At 47.8% G+C, this 19,975-nt stretch overlaps 1 protein-coding gene across 1 annotated transcript in view; it reads left to right on the forward strand.

Annotated features, from left to right (window-relative positions):
- The window catches only part of LOC120847711 (nesprin-1), a 45,596-nt gene that overhangs the window by 25,239 nt on the left and 382 nt on the right, over positions 1–19,975 (forward strand). The window contains exons 20-30 of the mRNA XM_040219577.3: positions 350–502; positions 2,071–2,238; positions 3,636–3,815; positions 4,892–5,050; positions 5,773–5,946; positions 7,616–7,792; positions 9,975–10,094; positions 11,554–11,718; positions 12,284–12,402; positions 13,624–13,831; positions 16,829–17,155. Of these exons, the coding sequence (XP_040075511.3) occupies positions 350–502; positions 2,071–2,238; positions 3,636–3,815; positions 4,892–5,050; positions 5,773–5,946; positions 7,616–7,792; positions 9,975–10,094; positions 11,554–11,718; positions 12,284–12,402; positions 13,624–13,831; positions 16,829–17,155 (1,950 nt within the window). The remainder of the gene's footprint in view (positions 1–349; positions 503–2,070; positions 2,239–3,635; positions 3,816–4,891; positions 5,051–5,772; positions 5,947–7,615; positions 7,793–9,974; positions 10,095–11,553; positions 11,719–12,283; positions 12,403–13,623; positions 13,832–16,828; positions 17,156–19,975) is intronic.

The raw sequence follows: 19,975 nt of genomic DNA on the forward strand, positions 1-19,975 counted from the left end.
CCTGCGGTCACGTTCTGATGCAGGATGGGTTTAATTTACGGCCGGGATCTCTGGGGAAAGTGCAACGGAAATGCCATGAAAAACTGTCACGAAAATAGAATACGTCACGTGACGTAACAGTGTCATGTGACATCATGGTGTAACGTGACAATATGGTGTCACGTGACATCACAATGTCGCATTATGAATGTCAGGTCCATGACATCACATAACACTGGGATGTCATCAGTGTGACTTCACCATTGAGGCTACATCCACCGGGCAGGAAAGCACTAAGAGCTGGCCTTATTAATGCTATGCACTTAAAAGCCTATAGCGTTGTGGTGACCCTTCTTACACTTTCCAACAGCACACTGCACGTGACTTGGAAGAACAGAGTCACAAGTTGCAAGAACTTCGCATTGAGGCCTCGGAACTGGCGGAGAAAACGGGCGGTAAAGACGTCTCTCCAGGGTTGCAAGAAATGGCCGATCAACTGACATCGCTACAAAAGAAATGCCAGGTAGGTCTGCCATGAACTGATGGTGTTGCTCCTTAAAACCCCACTTGTAAACACATTGTAAACGATGTAGTTTAGTAAGCAATGTGGTTTCTTTGCATCATTTTGGTGCTAACAGCTCCTGAACTGGAATTTCAGTGGACCCCTGGGTTAATAATGCTGCTTACGAACCATTAGTTAACGTGGTTAATGTCGACTGTGTGCTGCTGCAGGTATGCTCTATCTAGTGCAGTGGTTCTTATATGGGGGTCCGCAGACCCTTTGGGGACCCTAAAGACCTTCTTTGGGTCCCGAAGCCCTCGAATGTCAGTCAAGCCAAACAATAGAACTTTTGATTTATGCAGGCTGTCCTACAAGGGTTAAAAGGCCAAGTCATGTGTGCCAAGCAAGCAGGATTGATTATTTTCTGTTTCAGAACTTTAAAGTTGGTTTGCATGTACTTAGTTCCCTTCATTTACCCTTTTGCTTGTCTAATCATCCAATACTAGAGCAGTGGTTGAGAACCACTGCACTAGTGCCTTTATTCTTCTTTTTGTTTTTGCACCACTCTACTGGCTTTGAGCTGACAAAGTGAATATGTGCAACATCTCGGTCCTAGTTCAGCAATAGTTAAGTTCAGCCACAAAAATTAAAACTTTGCCAATCCAGCCCACTCATGACAGAAGAGATGCATTGTGAAGATGAAGGACGACAATCACTATACTATTACGGGAGGTTTCTGGCACTCATGTCACTGTTCTAATCCAGCCCACCCCACATTTTTTGCCCACTAAATCATGTAAAGCATTGTCTGTTCTACAATGTTTCTGGATTTCCAAAAGTATGCAGTAGCACCCTCTTATGGCTCTTTTCTCTTATGTCACGACGAGAAGTTTTGGGCACAGAATCTGTTTTATCAGCCAATTTGTCTGAAGTTCTGTAACGTTTTAGTGTAACAGCCAGCTGTTATTACACCGAAAAGCGTTGTGCCCTTAGGGAACGGTATAAAAAGACATCAGTCGTCCGGCAAGATTTAAACTCACCACCTCGAGATTTTGAGCCAAGCGCTTTGCCGACTGAGCTATCCAGGCCCGGTGGTTCGGACCCCGCAAAGAGCGAGATCATTTGCGTGGCGCGTGAATGAGCTCGCGCACTTTACACCCTTCCCAGTCATGTAGTGCCATCTCATGGTGCATGTTGGAAATGAAAGCGAATCTTCAGTAGGCGGTGCCATTGAGATGCCCTCCTCTTCCTCTCTTGAAGGCCTATCGCACATTTTCTGCTTGCCAATCTTTGTTAGCATGATCAAGCTTGCGTAACTTTTGTTCACCTTGCCATCACAAGTTGTATTCCTGGCAATGTATCATCCAGCTGTAAAAGACAAGCTTGAGGGTATGTGTGTAAAAAGCATAGTGGAATCACGAAGTCACATCACATTCCCGAATCAACACCATTGGTCGCCCACCTCGCCAATTGCCGGGGGGAGTAAATGAGCTCAATATCAGGTGATCGTTCTCTCCCAGAGCACAGCCTGCTCACGTTTTCTTAGTTGCCCTATCTTTTTCTAATGGTTTCATTATTTTTCCCCCCAGGAAATTCTGGAGTCCCTAGAGGAGGAGCTTCATGAGGCTCAAAGTTACAACAAGGCGCTGCAGGAGACGGAGAAGTGGCTGCTGCAGATGTCCTTCCCGGTCATGGCACAGCACTCCCTGCAGGTCCTCAACAGGCAGCAGACCCAGGAGCAGCTCGACAAGTACAAGGTGGGCCGACATTTTAGCGTGAAACGTTCTACGGCTAGGTGTTCGGCATTTCGTGAAGCCCAGATAAAAGTGAAGCCTGGATAAAAGCTTGGCTGCGAGGCTCGACACTGATTGGGTGTCGGGTGGGGGAGGAGGAGTGAAGTGCCTGACGCTGATTGGTTAAGGGGCAGGTCATGTGACCAAAGGGTTAGGCGAGGAGGAGCCTGGCCACGTGCACACTGAGGGAGAGATGGAGAGTATGGAAGGCTCTGGCAGAGGGGTAGGTGAGGAGGAGCTTGACTACCTGTATGCACTGAGGGAGAGGAGATAGAAAGTACGGAAGGCTCTGGAAGATTGCCTCGTTCATCAGCCAAATTAGTGGTGTATCACTTTATTCTAGGAACAACTATCAAGTGCACATATGGTATGTGTTAAACTATACTGTCGAGACCGGTCATAACGAAGTCAACGGGAATCGGAAATCACTTCGCTATATCCGCTATTTCTTTATAACCGACTTCGGTTATAACGAGGTGCAAAAGGGAACGGGAAATCATGATTGCTTCGCTGTAGCCGCTATTTCGTTATAACCGATTTCGTTATAACCGGTCTTGATAGTAGGATGAAGAGCGCCGTGAACAAAGGTGTCTGGCGTATCGAAACCAGAGTATCGTGAAACGTTTGGGATGCCAGAAAGTTTCATGTGTGCGACACAACTGCCTAACAATTTACGATAAACATTTTTTTCTTGTGCATTTTTGTATTACAAGTACTTTCCTCTACTCTCTCGCCTCCTTTCTTTTGCAACTCCATGAAGTGCACCTTGCAGGAAATCGTCCAGTGGCAATCGGATTTCTGCATTAGCAAGTGTGCTTTCTCTTCGCTATAGTACACCGATGCATTGCAGGAAAGCAGCTAGCTTCGTGTGGGTTTTCGTGCTACACAGTTTGCATTTATGCGATGCACTTGTACTCAGCAACGCGGCACGCTTACTGGAATAAAACTCGGTGTACTGCCTGTAGAATCAAAACAACTGCTTTCAAGACTACACTTGAAACGTTGAAACCTTTTAAGGCAAATGCCGAAGAGCTCTTGAGCCGAATAAATATTTGCAATGTCTAAAATCTCCCCCAACTTCACAAGGGAAAATCATGGGTTAGTTCGAACAACATTATCAACTTGAAATAAAAAGCGTGAGAGGCAAAACAAGACAAATCACGGGATAGACAAACAAAGCATTTCTTCGTGTTATGTAAGTATTAAATACATTCAGGTTACATTTTTCTTTGTCACAGTGCTCCCTACACTTTCAACCGATCAGTCGAGCTATATTTTGCTTCCTAGTGGTGCCTTCACCACTTTCAATGTACGACTCAGTCGACGAGGTTCTGTTTCGCTTCGTCGCGGTACGCCCCCAGGGCATCCTGGCCGAGGTGAAGCAGTACCAGTCCACCCTGGACGAGGTCAAGGCCAAGGGTCGGCGACTGGTGAACCGCTACCGCAAGGACTCTCCCCAGCTGGAGCAGCAGGTCCAGTCGCAGCTGGACAACATCCAGGAGAGCTACGACGCACTCCTCGCAGGGGCCGTCCAGGTCGAGGTGAGCAGACCACGCCCGCGTCACGGTGCCCGGAGCACCTCTCCGACCATTACGTTTACCACAACCCCAAGAGTGACGACATCACGGAAGTGTCATGTCGTTGCCTGCAGCAGTCCTGACGGCATCCCAAGCGGAAATGGCAACTGCGAGAGTTCTGATATTGGCGGCCAACAAACGTTTTATCTTAACAGAGAGTGTGTTTTAGCGTTGCTTTCCAAGCCTAGGGCGTCGTTGAAACTTGCAGAGAAAACTACGATAACGTGGTCAGTTGTCTTTACAAAAGTCTGTGTCCCTCCGTGGGAGTCGATCCACCGACCTCTTGCTGGGTAATTTGACACCCTATTCCCCAAACTGGCAAAGCGACTTTGGTTAGCGAGGCTATGCGAAGAGCAAGTTGTCGGCTTCTTGCGCAGCAGTGGTAGTGACGTCAGAATGACGTCGAACTCAGGTTGGCTTTGATTGAAAGGATAGTAGGTAGACCTCAATGCCTTGAGTTCTACCCACTATTTCTTTCAAGCAGCCTATAAGAGCTCGGCATTATGACATTGGCACAACCCCTGTGCAAGAACCAGACAAAGTTGTGCTCCTCATAGTTGGTATAGACCAACACGCGGCTCCAACGTCGCATCGCCGCGGTGGCGTTTGCTCACACCCAGTGTGGGCAAATACCGGCACGGTTGTAAACAGCACTTTGGCCTATGTGTGTACACTGCGGGACACCGTTAGCGCAAACATTATATTGGTGGGCGTCAAACTTTACCGTTGCTAAGGTTAGTGCCCCGAACGAGCACTTTCCAATGCAGTACGTAATAGCTTTTTTGGCAGCCCTTTGAGGCTTAGGGATAAAAAGAATGCACTGGCAATTGCTTGTTTGTGCCAACAGCACTGCATCGTATACTTGCGTCTTTGCAAACACTTTGTCACCCCAACGGTGGGAGGGGCTCCAGACATGCCACTTGTTATCTGTCTCCCAACCTTCTCTGTAGGACTGAGAGGCTTACATTTAAATTTCTGTCGGACGTCTTCTTCATTACTGCGCGTAAAGGCTGCTAAATTTCTATCTTTATGGCATGCAGGCTCGCCTGGAGAGCGCCCTGCAAAAGTTTGTGAGCTACGAAACGACGCTCGACGTCTGCGACTTGCTGCTGGCCGAGCTGGAGCCCAAGATCGCGCAGTTTGCCGACGACACGCCCAAGACGCCGGAAAGAACCAAGATCAAGCTGGAAACGTGCAAGGTCGGTTTGGTCGAGGCACGGCGTGCGGGTGTACCGTAGCAGATCAACAGAGAAAGGAACTCTAAATGTCTTTCTTGTGTTTTCAGACGAATTTAGTACTTAGAGGAATACTTCGTTTTATACTTATTGTACAATGCTGTCAAAGCTGCTGGTGCAAGCATGGGGCTTGATCTCAATCATTTGCACACATTTTCGCACAAACGAAACCATAGATGAAGCCACGTGCTCGAGCCAGTACCTCTGACAGCGTTTTATATTAATTATAAAATCGATAATAGAGCGGTAAATAAATTTAATCATAAAACCATAAATAGACAATCTCAGAAACCACTTTAGTGCCCCTTAAAACCTGTGGAAATCATGCACCCAGGGAGCAAGTAAAACCGGCTCAATGGCTGACTTCTGATTGGTGTGTGGTAGAACTGCTTAGAACTGCTACAAATCTAAGTTTCAGGCATCTTCAGAGATCAAATATAAGCAATTTTTTTTCTTTAGAAACAATATATTTCTATTTTAGCGAGCTCATGCAGGTCGACTTTTTTGTGGTGCGTCGCAGACTATTCCACAATCCTCCGAAAATTGTCATATTTTTAAGTGAATGCAACACGCTAGCTATTTGTTAGGCAAGAGAAGTGAGATTCCCACAAGAACGCTGTTACAGTGTGGGTTTGTGTCATCTGTGGCCTGATTCAGCTTGCGGTATTTTCTACGTTGCGACGCAGGGTCTGATGTCCCAGCTGGTGAATGCGAGGGTTCAGCTGCAAGAGGCCATCCAGGCATGTGTGGAGGCCGTGTCTTCGGTGAGCAGGCCGTCCAGTCCTGAGCTGGGCACCATGTTCAGCATGCCCGAGCAAGAGGCTAGCATCAAAATTCGGCTCCAGGACAACATTGAACAGGTCAGTCCCTCAACCAGCGCACTTCTCTTCCCCTCTGCTAGCAAAATGGCTGCAGTACTAGCCATGGTTTTGTAAATATCTGGGAACTGAGGTATAGTGGCAAGAATGATATGGTAGTGGTGATTAACTTTAGTAACCCCCTAGGTGGGGCGTTAAAAATCAGTAACCACAGTTCTCTTGATGCACGAAATCAAGAGTCTCGCAGTGGCCTCAAAGCTGCGACAGGGACCGCGATTTTTACAGCAAAGCTGTTAAGGGCTAGTTTCCCCAGTTTCGTGTCTGTGGACAAATAAATCTCGACACATAACTCTAGACAGCTGCCGCCATCTAAGCGGCGACAGCAACCAGACAACTGGCTTGCCGGTTGTCTGGGTGCCGCCGTCGCTCATAGATGGGGGCCACCTTTTCAGACTTTCCACTCTGGTTTTCACCAGACCGGAAAGGCTGAATTTCTCTAGGCGTCGTCCTAGAAGTCGTCCTTGAGGTCGTCCTAGACGTCGTCCCTGAGGTCGTGCCTAGGCATCATCCTTGAGGTCGTCCTTGACGTCGTCCTCCAAGCATTGTTTTTGAGATCGCCCCACCATAGTACAGTTCCGCTGGTCTTCCTTCTTCACCAGAGTGGAAAGGCTGAAAGTTTTTGGAATATGCCTCAATAAATTGGTATTTATTTTAACGAGATGAAGTTGCCGTTTATCTGTTTCGGCTGTACTGCCACGACTCCAGCTGATAAGCTTGGTGGAGAAGTTGCGCAATCAAGAAAGTAGCAGTGCGCAAAGGGAAGCAAATGTCCAGCAGAATAGAGTGCAAAAGTAATGTTCACCTTTATTTGGCTCTTTAAACCATTGTGTTTATATGTAATTGAGGAAGTCACATCCCCTTAATGGACTGTCACATTATTAGCAACCCTGATCCACTTACGCACAAGATATACCAGATATACAGTTGTACTAAACATCAAATGATTGAATTTGGGGCTCGTCTTCTTGCACCCATCCATCTGGTAACATTTGGGGCACATTGATCTGTGTTTATTAGTGGCAGGTATGTGGCCGGGCATGTTAAACCACCGCAGTTCGGTGCTTGTAGGATGAAACCTCGCTCTGCAGAACCTATTCATCCTGGACTTAGTCCCTATCCCTGGTGCTCTCGATCCGGATGAACATCGTACCGGCTTGCAGTCTTGTACCACTACTGCGTTGTGGACGTCAAAGACCTCAGGCTAGCTGCGGTACTGCACCAGCTTAATTTCTTATCTACATTGGAGATGCCCATTAACGCTGAATAACTTCCTGCTGTCTACATGCACAGAATGCAATTTGTTTATTAATGAATGCCCAAGACCAGAAACCCTCGTTATTAACCGTTGCTCTCGAGAGGAAAAGACTGCGATTGCATTGCGAGGGTCTAGGGAGCACAAGGACATAACGGAATGGTAGGGAGCACTCTAAGGACAATGGGGCTAGGCAAACGGGGAATGGGGAAGAACCGGGGGAAGGGCGGGGCAAGAAGGTGTGTGGATAGGAGAATGTGCGTAGAGGCGACAGTTGGGACCGGGAGAATGGGGGGCGAAGTGAAGCCTACGACTTGTTTGAGCACGATCGGGAAACCCAGCGACGTTCACTTCTAGACGAGACCTTGTACGAAGGTAGTGGGGCTTTCTTTGTTCCAGCTGGAAGTGCACGTGAGCCAGCTGGAGGAGCTGCTGCGGGGCTTTGAGGAGGCCGGCCGGCAGAGGACCGCCCTGGAGGACTGGCTGACGGAGAAGCAGTCGGCCGTCTCGCAGCTGGCCGCCTCCCGACTGACCCCTCAGCCGCTGCTGCTGCAGTCCCAGCTCAGGCAGCTGGACGTGAGTCCACCAACACAGTCCTGCACTCTACCTCCCTCCTACACCCTACCTCCCTCCTACGCTCTACCTCCCTGCTACATTCTACCTCCCTGCTACACTCTACCTCCCTCCTACAACCTACCTGCCTCCTACACCCTACCTCCCTCCTACGCTCTACGTCCCTGCTACATTCTACCTCCCTCCTACACTCTACCTCCTGCACTGTACCCCCTGCAAAGCAGTAGAGAGAGCCAATCACTGCAATCTGTGTATGGAGCGCCGGTGAACGACGAGCTTGAAGACGTGTTTAGGCGAAGAAAAAATGAAAGCCGTTTACAACTCCCTGTAACGCCGAATTAGAGCGCAGCTCTTGAGGAGGAGGAGGGAAGGGTACTGGGGGGTGGGTCAAGTGACCTCGGGGGGCGGGGGGGGTCACGTGACCTTGGGGGTCACGTGACCTTGTGGGAGTCACGTGACCTTGGGGCGTCACGTGACGTCGGGGGGTCACGTGACCTGGGGCCACGTGACGATACCGATGACGTCATCAGTAGCGTCACTGATGACGCCATCAGTGATGATGATGACGATGCGGATGCCGGTGACGTCATCAGTGACGTCACTAATGACGTCATCAGTGATGATGACGATGACGATGCGGATGCCGGTGACGTCATCAGTGACGTCACTGACGACGTCATCAGTGCCAATGACGTCAACGGGGGGTCACGTGACCTCGGGGGTATCCCCAGGTCACGTGACCCCAGGGGGGGTCACGACCTGGGTAACCATCGTGACCCTCGTGAGGGTAACCCTAGTAACCCTTGTGAGGGCAACTCTCGTGACCCTCGTGAGGGTAACTCTCGTGACCCTCGTAAGGGTAACTCTCATAACCCTCGTGACCCTCGTGAGGGTAACTAACCCTCGTAACCCTCGTGAGGGTTACGAGGGTGAGTAACCCTCGTGAGGGTAGCTCTCATAACCCTCGTGACCCTCGTGAGGGTAACCCTCGTGAAGGTTACCCTCACGAGGGTTACTAACCCTCGTAACCCTCAAAAGGGTTACCTTCACAAGGGTTACCCTCACGAGGGTTACTTACCCTTGTAACCACGAGGGTTACCCTCACGAGGGTTACTAACCCTCGTAACCCTCGTGAGGGTTACAAGGGTAAGTAACCCTCGTGAGGGTAACCCTCGTGAAGGTAACCCTTTTGAGGGTAACTAACCCTCGTAACCCTCGTGAGGGTTACGAGGGTAAGTAACCCTCGTGGCCCTCGTGATCCTCGTGAGGGTAACCCTCATGAGATTAACCCTCGTAACCCTCACGAGGGTTACGAGGGTTGCGGTTACGCCGACGGCGACGGCGACGGCGACGGCGACGCCGACGCCGACGGCGACGCCGCTCAAGCCGGGAACGGGCCCCTAAGAGCTGCGCTCTAAAAAACAGCCTGCACTGTGACGTTTCACCATGGTCGGTGTCACAGCGCAGACTGTCTATTTTAAGGCCAAAACATATTTTCAGCCTTAATATTCACAATGCTCACTCTATAGATTGCAGCGATTGGCTCTTTTGAGCGCTTTGTGGTAAAGTTGACACTCCAGGTTTTGGAGTGTTCGGATGGCCATAGTACTGGACTTTCATCTATGTTAAACAGATTGGGCACGAGTCAAACGCCAACGTGACACTCGCGTCTAATTTGCACCTCGCAGCAACGTACGACCTCTAGCTTACTCGAATCTACATGCCATGAAGTACTGTAGTTAGTTAGAGCTTTTTACTTAAATCGCTGGCTCCCAGCAGTTTCTGGTAACTCGCAATTAAACGAAAAGATGCAGAAAGAGCCATGTCTCATGGTCGACGCTTCATTTGGAGGGGCAAGGATACGTAGGGCGTAAGTGCGCCAGTGCACCCAATAAAGTGTTTGTCACGGGTCGATGCTCTTCCTCCCTAAATTATAAATTTGTTGCAGTCTCCTAGCCTGCCTAGATGGAAAACAGTGTCATGGCAAAGTCGGTAGATTCGTTGACTGGAGCCACGTGCACACTAAGTGCGGGGGACAAATAAATGAGCTGTTTCGTCTTTCTCGTTTCTATCCCCAAGTTTGCTTCAATCTCAACTTAGAGTTCAAAGACGCGTGAGCAAAGGTTGCTTAGCCACTTTCTCCCCGACCGATCTGAGTGGCCGATGATTGGCCGTCTGATTGCAGGACATAAAGCAAGAGGTTTCTGAAAAGTTGACAGCCGTGGATGCCCTAGAGCTCAAGTCTGGGCTGCCAGGTCCCAGCGAGGCCTCCCTTCGGGATCGGCTGCATCAGCTGGAGGCTCAGGTAAGCACGAAGTGGTCACCTCGTCCCGTGGCTACGGTGCTTGCAACGCGTCTCCGACTGACGTGTCTATTGCATCCTCAAACGTAGTCCCTCGAAATCCACCTAATGATGTTACAGAAATGTCACACTGTTTCCTGCCATGATCCTGGCGGTAGCACGGCAGTGGAAGTGGGTGTGGCAGGTGCCTCTTTTGCCGCAAGTCGCTTCGTTATCGGTAGGGATATTGCGACCCCGCCGAGGTTTGACTTCGACCGAGTTCGACTTTCTCGAACCGTGAACAAAAGTTTGACAAGAGTTCAATCGAAGTTTGACTGTCATGCGCACGCGCTGGGTACGACGGTTACGAGACGCTGAGTCGCCGGCACTACGCCATACTTACCAACACGCCAATGCACCGACAAGTCTGGCAAGTCGTCGCAGATGCGAGCTAAAGAAGCAATGAAAAAAAAAAAAGACGGACTCAAACGGTGATTTTTGACTTGCTCTTGCATGTTGCGCCCATACCCTTTTACGTGTTCGTGGGAAGTGCACTTCCGACGTTGGTTTGCCTCGAGCCGCCGGCGCTCAGCACAAGAAAGTTGTTCCCAGTTGTTTTTTTTTTCAATTTTGTACATCAAAAGCTGGAAGCTGACATCACTATTTTGTGTTGTTTTTGTACAATCGGACGCGCCCTGCACGGTCAATTATACAAAGCTGGCAATGCCTGTCCGGCAAAGTGCATAATACGTTTGTAAATGCCGACAATCGTTTTCTTGTTTACTATGCACGCCCCTGCAACTCCGTTGCCCTTTTGGCACACTGGAAGCGAAAGCATCATAATCTTCCCGACGTACTAACCTTTGAGCAAGTGGAGAAGACGATGAACAAACACAAATCTCCCTGGCCGTTTTAATTTGTGTTGGCATGCTCCTCTTTAATGATTTTACTGAAGCTTTGTAATGGCCAGGTATTTTCTCTTTTATCAAAATAAAGCGGAACAATGTCGCAAATTTGTCAAAATGAAAAATAAAGGGTGATTGAGATACTAAATGTTACAGCCCTACTAATATTTACTTATGTGGAGACTAAACACTGTCTCTTGGGGAAAAACTAAGAAACAGCAAAACCGTGAATTGAATGACTATAGATGTCTGAAAACATACGCACATTGTCTTTGTGTTTCGACAAAATCAAGTTAAATGTCGAACAATCAGTAAACAAAACTCGCCGAAAAAAAGGCTCCTCTTTTTCGAGTATCGACTCAAACATAAGTTAGCACCGATGCAGCGCCGTGTTAGCATAATGTCACTAATAGAATGCAAAACAGCACCGTACCAGCAAGGTCGGCGCTATTTTCAGCGCCGACCAATAGTGCCATGGTAACACTGTGGCGTACGTGCGAACAGGCCTCAATGGTGCCAAGTGTGGGGCTCTTGCTGTTGGGATTTGAATTGGATTGGATTGGATTTCCTCCCCACAGGTTGCTCAGGTGGCCAGCATGAGGACAGCCCAGCTGGAAACCTTGGAAGAGTATGGCTCGCTGGCAAGTCAGGTGGAGACCAGGCTTGCCGCGGTGGAGTCTTCTCTGGAGACGACGCATCGGCCAGCGGTGGCAGATGCCAAGCAGCGCCTGCAGATGCTCAACGTAGGACTTCTCTCTTTTAAAAATCGACTCCGGTCGGAATCAAAATTAAAATAAATGTCTGGTATCGCTTTGGTGGCACGAAATACGATCACTGCCAAAATATTGCATCAAAACGAAGCCTGGCATTCCACTAAAACCGATTTTAACGATGAGACCAGCTGGTCTTTAGCGGGCAGCAAGTGGGTTATCTTTTATTCTAAGAACGCTAAGCGGTGCACCCTTGCGACATCACGTCGCGGTGGACATGCGGTGGACTGGTTGTATACCGCATATCGCAGCACCACGGTGACGACACGACGCGGCCATATGGCTGATGATCGCTGTTGCCGTTCCTCTGGCAGATAGTTTCGGTTGCAGATAGTTTCGGTTTTGCCATAGACGCCGGAAACCAAGCTTCCAGCCGTGATATTTATAAAACTACACGCAATATTGAAAAGAATTTATACCTTGTAATTCAGGGACACAGCTTTAGCTGAAAACAGTTGTAATCCCAAATTGTTAAAAAATATTGACTGGAGTTGCCCTTTAACGTGAGGGCCGGTGCTCTAACGAGGTCTCGTTGCAGGTGTTGCTGGACGAGGTCAATGGCATTGGCGGCAACGTGGCTGAGCTGAGAGGAAAGATGGCCGTGTTGACTAAGTGTCTCGAACCAGCTGACAAGGCCAAGTGTGACGACCAGCTCAAGTATGAACCGGTTATTTGGTGTATTTACACTCGTATTAACATCTGTTTCAACAATAAAAAAAAAATTATTCTAGGGGCAAAGCTCCTTAAGGTTTTGCCTTGTCCAGCGTCCATGCTCACATCGATTGCCATCCCATCTGTCTTCTTAAAAAAAGAAAAAATGTTTGCGCAGTCGGCAGGATTCGAACCTGTGCGGGGAGACCCCAATGGATTTCTAGTCCATCGCCTTAACCACTCGGCCACGACTGCGGGACGAGGGGGGGCTGTGAGATGTGGTAGAAACTCAAGAGCTGGGGTTTCTGTCATGGATGAAACGTTGCATGTAGCCGCTCAACGTCTATACAGGAGAGGGCGCTGCAGTCAAATGCATATATAATCGCGTTAAACTTTGCATGCATTGGCTCAACGTTTATACACGAGAGGGCGCTGCGGTCAAATGCTCAAATGCGTATATAACCACGTTCCATACCACACATTCTCTTTCTGACATGGACCGTTGACTTAAGCGGTGGAGATGCATTCCCACGGCTTCTAGCGGATCCAAGCTGATCCACTAGAAGAACCACTGGTTCTGCATTTCATCGACCATAAAGCAGTAGTAATGGAGTCGAAACGAAACCCGGAACTCAGCACTACCTATGAGCAATAAAAAATAAATCAGCACTACCTATGAACAAAATCAGTATCATCAGCACCACCAGAGCTTCGCCCCAATCAACATCATTCACCACGTGGAGATGCGGTCATTTTTTTTATTTTGGTACTTTTTACAGAGCTATACATAAATTTGGGCTGTGAAGCCAGCTTATGGCAGCTTGGCCTTTCTGCGATACAAATGTATCGCGATGAATTTTGCATGACCGAATAATTTCTAAGTTGGCTCTGCAGCTCTATTTACACTTCATAATGAAGTCACGGAAACTCCAAAAGCAAACCAATAAAAAATTGTAAAAAAAAACTACTCGGAAAAGTCTGGAATCTTTTCTCGTCCTCGGTCTGACACCTAGATATTACGAATCATCATGTCCTTTTGACCACTTTGTATGTGCTTTGCACTTTCAAATCAGTTAGGTCTTACCAGGGTGGTTGAGTAGATGCCCTCGTCTAAACTGGAACAGGTGGGCACCGTAGCTACTCTCGTCATGTTTTCATGAGTTCATTTTGTTTTCTTTGCCAAAGCGAGGGCAGTAAAAGCGCGGCACGTCTGGTGGCTGGCTGCAGGTGCCTCGAAGGGAAGTGCGAAGAGCTGCGGAAGCGCGTGCTTCGGCGAACCAAGAGTCTGGATTTGATCCAGTCGGGGCTGGACGGCCTCTACTCGGAGGCAGCATCCACGGAGCAGTGGCTGCGGGAGAAGAAGTCTGCCCTGGAGCAGCTCCCAAACCCGGGATACCAGAGCACCAACGTGGAGGCAGCTCTCCAGAGGATAAAGGTTGGCCGTTGACGCTGCTACCATATCAGCACTCCATTCACTCCTGAACTTAGAGTGCAGTGGAAGCTATGTGCTTGTTGGATCAGTCATACGTCTATCTCACTCCCGCCGATACCCATGCGTAGAGGGCGGAATCAGGGGATGAACGGGAGGCGGCTGATCGGTTCGGCGAGCATGGAGCTCCCACCGCACTGTCAGCTATGCTGTTTAGTATAGGCGGCATACCAGAGGGAAACCTAACTTGTCCCAAGTTTGGCAGTCCAAGGCGCCTAACTTAAGTCTAATAGGGTTTTACTACTTTTGTTAGGGCCAAAGTACCGTAAAAACCCGCATATAATACGAACCCGCGTATAATACGAGGCATGATTTGAGGACCGCGAAGGAAAAAAAAAAAGTTTTATCCGCGTATAATATGAAACAATTTAAGGACCGCGAAAATATTCCGCGTAAAATGCAAGCCAGGAAGTCTTAAGAAAAACATATATTTGCGTCGTAATTGAACCTTAATCACTGTCATCACTTCCATCAGACTCCTTGTCCGATGCCTCCTCCCTAAGGCAGTCGTCTTTAGTGTCGTCGGGCACATTTGAAATTCCATACTTCTTGAAAGAGCGAGCGACGGGCGTGCACCGACGCAGTGAAAGCCCGGCGCGGCGTATAAAGCGAACAACCTAGTGTACCCAATGTCGGCTCATCAAAGTTCTCTGGCCCTCTCTTGCAGCAGCTTGATGACTACGGCGACGTGCCGTTCACGTTGCTCTTTTACAAAGTCGCCGAGACTTGCCTCGACGTCGGCGAGCACGCCATTTTTTGGGCCTCCAAAGCTTCTTCTCGTTCCGTTGAACGGGAACAGAGCTTGATTTCGTCGTCTCCATCCGCGGATGCCGCCTTCATTTTCGGCGAATTGTCGCCCGGCAGCACTGTTGCCGATGTCTTCCGCAACCAAAATTACTTTTCTTTTGAAGGCGGCCGAGCATCGTTTTCGGCGATTCGCGCCGACGCCATTGCCCAGCCTGACCGTGGACACATGGTGGCTTCTCGGACATTGTGATTTTAATGATGATGATAGCTGTTTTGAACGCCATATTGCTACGAAACCGAAACCACGTCAAACTGCGTCAGATCGCGCCTCACAGAAGCTGAAAATTGTTGGGACCCACGTATAATACGAACCGCAAATTTTACATGGCAAAATTTGAAAAAAAACCTCGTATTATATGCGGGTTTTTACGGTACTTCGCTTTGGCCCCAACCAGCTGGAGAAGTGCCGAAGTATGGCTTTTCTTTTTCGGTTCACCAGATGGCTGCGCCATACACAAGCCATAGATGCCAGGTGACTGCCAAACAACCAGCACTTGAGCCTAATTTTGACTTTGGCTCGGCAGCTGAGGCCCCAAGGTTGCCAGATGACAACCGACCAACTGGGCAGTGTAGCTTGACTCAATCCCAAACTCTGGCCAAAAAATGTTGAGTTTGGTTAAGCATTAGTTTGGGCTTTCACGATGCTAAATTCCCGGACAGAAGCCAAAATTTGACCCAACAGACTGCGCTGCCCGGGCAGAGATGGGATTGCTGTACCATTCGCATATAAACTGTGCCCCGTTACATATCCTACTACAATTTTCCAAGATCCTAGGAATTTGCAATCAAACTGTAGATTCAACTTTCCAACACCAAAAATGAACACCGCAAACACCAAAGTTGTGGGGGAAAAATAAATCCCTCAAAAAAGACCCCAAACTCGGAAGAAGCATAAACCCCGAGAACACGGAACCCTACTTATATTTAGGATTCCCTGTTTGTGGATAAATCCAAAAAAATCCGATAAACACTCCACGGTAAATTTTTTGCCAATTCAGATTTATCCGGAAAGCACCGCATTCTGATGTCGCAATGTAAAAATAAAATGCAAAAAAGCCTGTGTTTTACGAACAAACTTCACAAGAGCACAGGATCAGTGGACCTGAGGACATGCCACTTCAGTTTCCTTTGAAATCTTGAACTACTGACAAAAGGGGTTTGCCTCTTAGCTCGTCAAGCTTCCTTCGGGACAATGGGTCAGGCACCGAAATTTAATTTATTTTGTTGTTTTCATCATGTTCAATTTATTTAGTTCTTTTTTTTTAATTTTTAAGTTAGGAAATACAAATAAATCAACTCTCAAGATCAGAAAAGTGGGAATTTAGAAAAAAAAGCTTGAGGTACACCTTAGCACTTCTTATGAGTTGTGAATACGAAAGCATAAAGGCCCCTCTGACGATGTGGATGAGAGGCGGCGCCATGTTGGTCGGCGGCAAGACGAGCAGAAGCCTCCGAGAGCGAGCCAGTGGGTCCATTTTAACCGGCGCAGGGCCTGTAGTGGCATGGGGTTGCGGCAGTTAGTTTTATCGGTGCGCTGGCGGCACGGACACGCAGGGCCATCTGGTGGCGGTCGTTAAAATTGACGCGTGAAGCGGCCAATGGGAGCCTCGTCGCTGCGTGCCAGCTAATGGAACCTTTGGGATCAGGGAAACTATGTGCCGTTTTCGCGCTTCAAACTCATGACGTCGGCTCGCTCCATGGTGCCAGTTAATGCTTTTGCATTATTTAACTCTATTGAACCCCGAATCTCGAGCGAAAAATAAACTGAGAAAAACACCTTTCTAATTTACTGAAAAACCAACTCCGAAAACATGGAATCCTGCTGTTAATATGTGAGGATTTAAACAGAATCAAAATATTAAGGTGGGCTATAGTCATTATTTAGGTAAGAATGGCAAAGGGGCGCTTCAATTGTCCCGAATCCAATGAAAGCTTTCTACCTTTAACAGCGCTTCAATATCTTGTGCACCTCAAGCCCGCGCGCACAGCCAAAGCACGGTGGAAGGCATGAAGCGCATGCTGGTAGCCGGGCATTCGAAAGACGCACCGTGCCAATCTCACTCTGTCAGTGACCGCGCAGACTCACCTGACTCGATTGACTCACGTCTTTCCCCCACGTCCCCCTTCTCCTTCCAGGCGGAGCAGCGCGAAGTGGAGAACAAGCGTGCCGTGGTGCAGGACTTCGAGAAGCGCATAGAGTCTCTCTCGCACGAGCTGGACAGCCTGGACGCCCAGCAGCTGGAGCAGACCCTGGGAGACCTGCGGGCCCAGTTCTCGGACCTGCAGTCCCTGCTGGTCTCGCGCGCAGACGACCTCACGGCCCTGCTAGGCAGCGCCTGCCAGCTGGACGACGAGCTCGAGATCGTGCGCCAGTGGCTGCGCGAGAAGGAGCAGGACCTGCGTCGCATCGGGACCCCCGCCGAGGACAAGGCGGAGCTGCGGAACCGCCTCGAGTCCGTCCAGGTAGGGCCTGCGTCAATCAATAATAGAAGTCCGGTGCTGGAAAGTGTGTACCTGTGTTTTAGCAAAACCTGTTGTCTCCCACTTGCCCTCATGACGTCATGCGAGGCCGATTTCAGGCTGTTTCGCGGTTGTCCATGTAAGGCGTGAGTTCCCAAACTGGGTTGTTAGGAACACAAGCATTGCCCAGAGTATTTTCGGGCATTCCCCAATATTCCAAATTTTTTGACCATCCCTGCTTCTGAGTAAAGAGTTCTTTTTTTCTTTTAAAGCAATAGTTTAGCAGATATAATCAATCTACTGGCACACAACGGTCCGCCAAACGCTCTCTAGTATGAGCAATGCTGTTTACATGGCCGTGGCCTGTACCGCTTTATAGAACTAATGTCGGGACTGGGAAGGGTCTTTTGACGTCCAAAAAGATAGGTGTTCCTCTAGATAGAAACGTTTGAGCACCCCGGATGTAAGGAACTCGAGATCTAGCTTCGAAAGTATTTTTCTCTCGTATGTTTTAAAGGGCAGATTGCTACAGTTCACCCTTTGATGGTCGTCGTCGTACATGTACGTTGATGATTACAGATTTTAAGTGCCCGCCTAACGGGAACTGCGCGCACCACGGAAGGTGTTGCTATTATTTTGTATGTTTTGGGCGAACTATAAACTAATGGTGGACCAAATCTGCCAAACTTCAGATTAGGCAAATTTTAGCACATGCCGAACTTTTGAAGGAAAGTTTGTCAAAGATTGAGCAAAGATTCGGCAAACGTCTGCGCATGAGCGAGAACGTGACGGGGCCATGGATTGCAAATGGACAATGTGCGGTTGTGCGGTTACCATTGTAAAGTGTAGTACTAACAGCGGTTGCGGCGAGGTGCAGAGTAGGGGACATGCTAACTGTGTGTTTGTCAGTTTTTGTGAGTGTGGTTCTCTTCAATATTTTCTGCCTCAAGAACAGATCGACCAGGAATTGTTGCAGTCCACTGCCCAAGTGACAAATGATGCAGTACAATCTGGATAACATGATTTTCATTTGACCTTTCCAGCGATGCAACAAGGTAGTTGCAACATTGGCTGACAAGTACTTTAAAGCACTCCTCGCAATTATAGCAATGTTGTTGTCAGCTTAGAAGTGGTCTGTGCCAAAAAAAAAAATAATATTGCTTTTTAATTAGCGTTATTTTACGGTTTTCATCTCTCAGCATAAAACTAAACTCGGAACTATCATGCTCGACGTTGCACATCCGACATTTCTAACTCTTCCCGTCTTCCTAAACGTCCGCGTGCTTCCTGACATCAAAAACCGCCATTTTAAAAGTTAAAAACGAGACGTTGCGAAAATGGGATGCACACTTTCATGCAAAGCTGGTGTCAAGCAACTCAAATCGAAAAAAACATGCATACTTCCAATGAAATTGTTATCTCTTCTGTTGGAGGCTCAGCAGCCGTTGCATTAATTTTTGTGCAGAAGTGGTGTGACAACCTCGTTGTCACACCACTTTTGCAAGAAGTCACTGTAAAATTGCCAGTAAACACACAAAAATGACACTAGCTATACTTTTATCTCATAGAATATCACCTTAATTAAGTAATAACTATGTCAATATGCATTATACGTTACATTTAAGCTTAAAAAAAAGAAAATCTTTTTTGGCGGGAAAAACAAAATATTATTTTTTAAGTCTGGCAACAATGTATTTTTGCTGAATCTTTGCCGAATCTCTAGAAAAGTTTGGTAAACTTTTCTAGAGATTCTTTTTGGCAAACGTTCCGCCCATCACCGCTATAAACGTTATATTTACCTGGTGCTTCGCTTTGCTAGGCTATTTATAGTTTTCAAATTAGACGCTCTGCAGAGGTGATGCTCACCTTGCATACCGGCCACTCTGGTTAGGTGCCAGTGGTGTCCAATGGGAGCACTGGCTCTTCCGATTTATACTTGCGACGCTTTTCGGAATTAAACTCAGAGGATGAGAGCTCATCATCCGACGGAGGAACTCTGTTAAGTATTTCCGGTTAGGTACCTGGAGCTGCTGGAATGTCGCAGAAGCAGACGTGTCAAAATTAAACCGAGTTGAAGGAAGGCGACAACTTTTCGCTGTCAATATTTTTATTTGATGCTTCTAAACCTAAACAGCTTGCAAGCACTGTATGTGCTCCACGTGATAGTTAAGAAAAAAACCTGTACATTAACCCTTCCTTTATACTATTTCTTTGGAAACAAAACCGGACCACTATGAAACATCTTTGGGGACAAAAAACTCGACTGTCGAAGAGTTCATTCATCAAGCATACACTGATAACACGTTGATGTAAATAAATTGAGGGTTTTCTATCATGACCATATTCACGGCCACAAATATTCGCTTCTTTGAAAATATATTATTCGATTCCAAATTATTCTAACAAAGGAACTATATTCGCTTTATATTCGCTTCGAAGTGAAAAATCAATATTTGTGCATCCCTAATAACTGGAAATATTGCATTTCAAACTTAGTTGTGTGCCTAGGATGAACGTGCTCCCCTGTAGGGAATAATCCGGTGCAAGAAAACGGCCAAGAAAAATGGGGCATGTTCACGAAATCAAAGTTCCTTGATTCGAATCAGCGATCAATCATTTTGGCACAACCCTTACTTCTTCGCTGTTCTTTTCTTTTTTAATATTAGGAATTAAGTTATATGGTTGAACTGCAGCAAGTGTGTAGTTGGGAGGGTCAGTTCACGATCAGAATAAAAATAGCTCAAAAAAGTACACTATGGCTCTTGTTTGAGGATGCCCTGTCCTTTTTTTCTTTGTATCTTTTATGTTAATGTGTTTGTTGCG

This window comes from Ixodes scapularis, unplaced genomic scaffold (assembly GCF_016920785.2).
Source record: "Ixodes scapularis isolate PalLabHiFi unplaced genomic scaffold, ASM1692078v2 PGA_scaffold10__122_contigs__length_95168666, whole genome shotgun sequence".
NCBI classification, from domain to species: Eukaryota; Metazoa; Arthropoda; class Arachnida; order Ixodida; family Ixodidae; genus Ixodes; species Ixodes scapularis.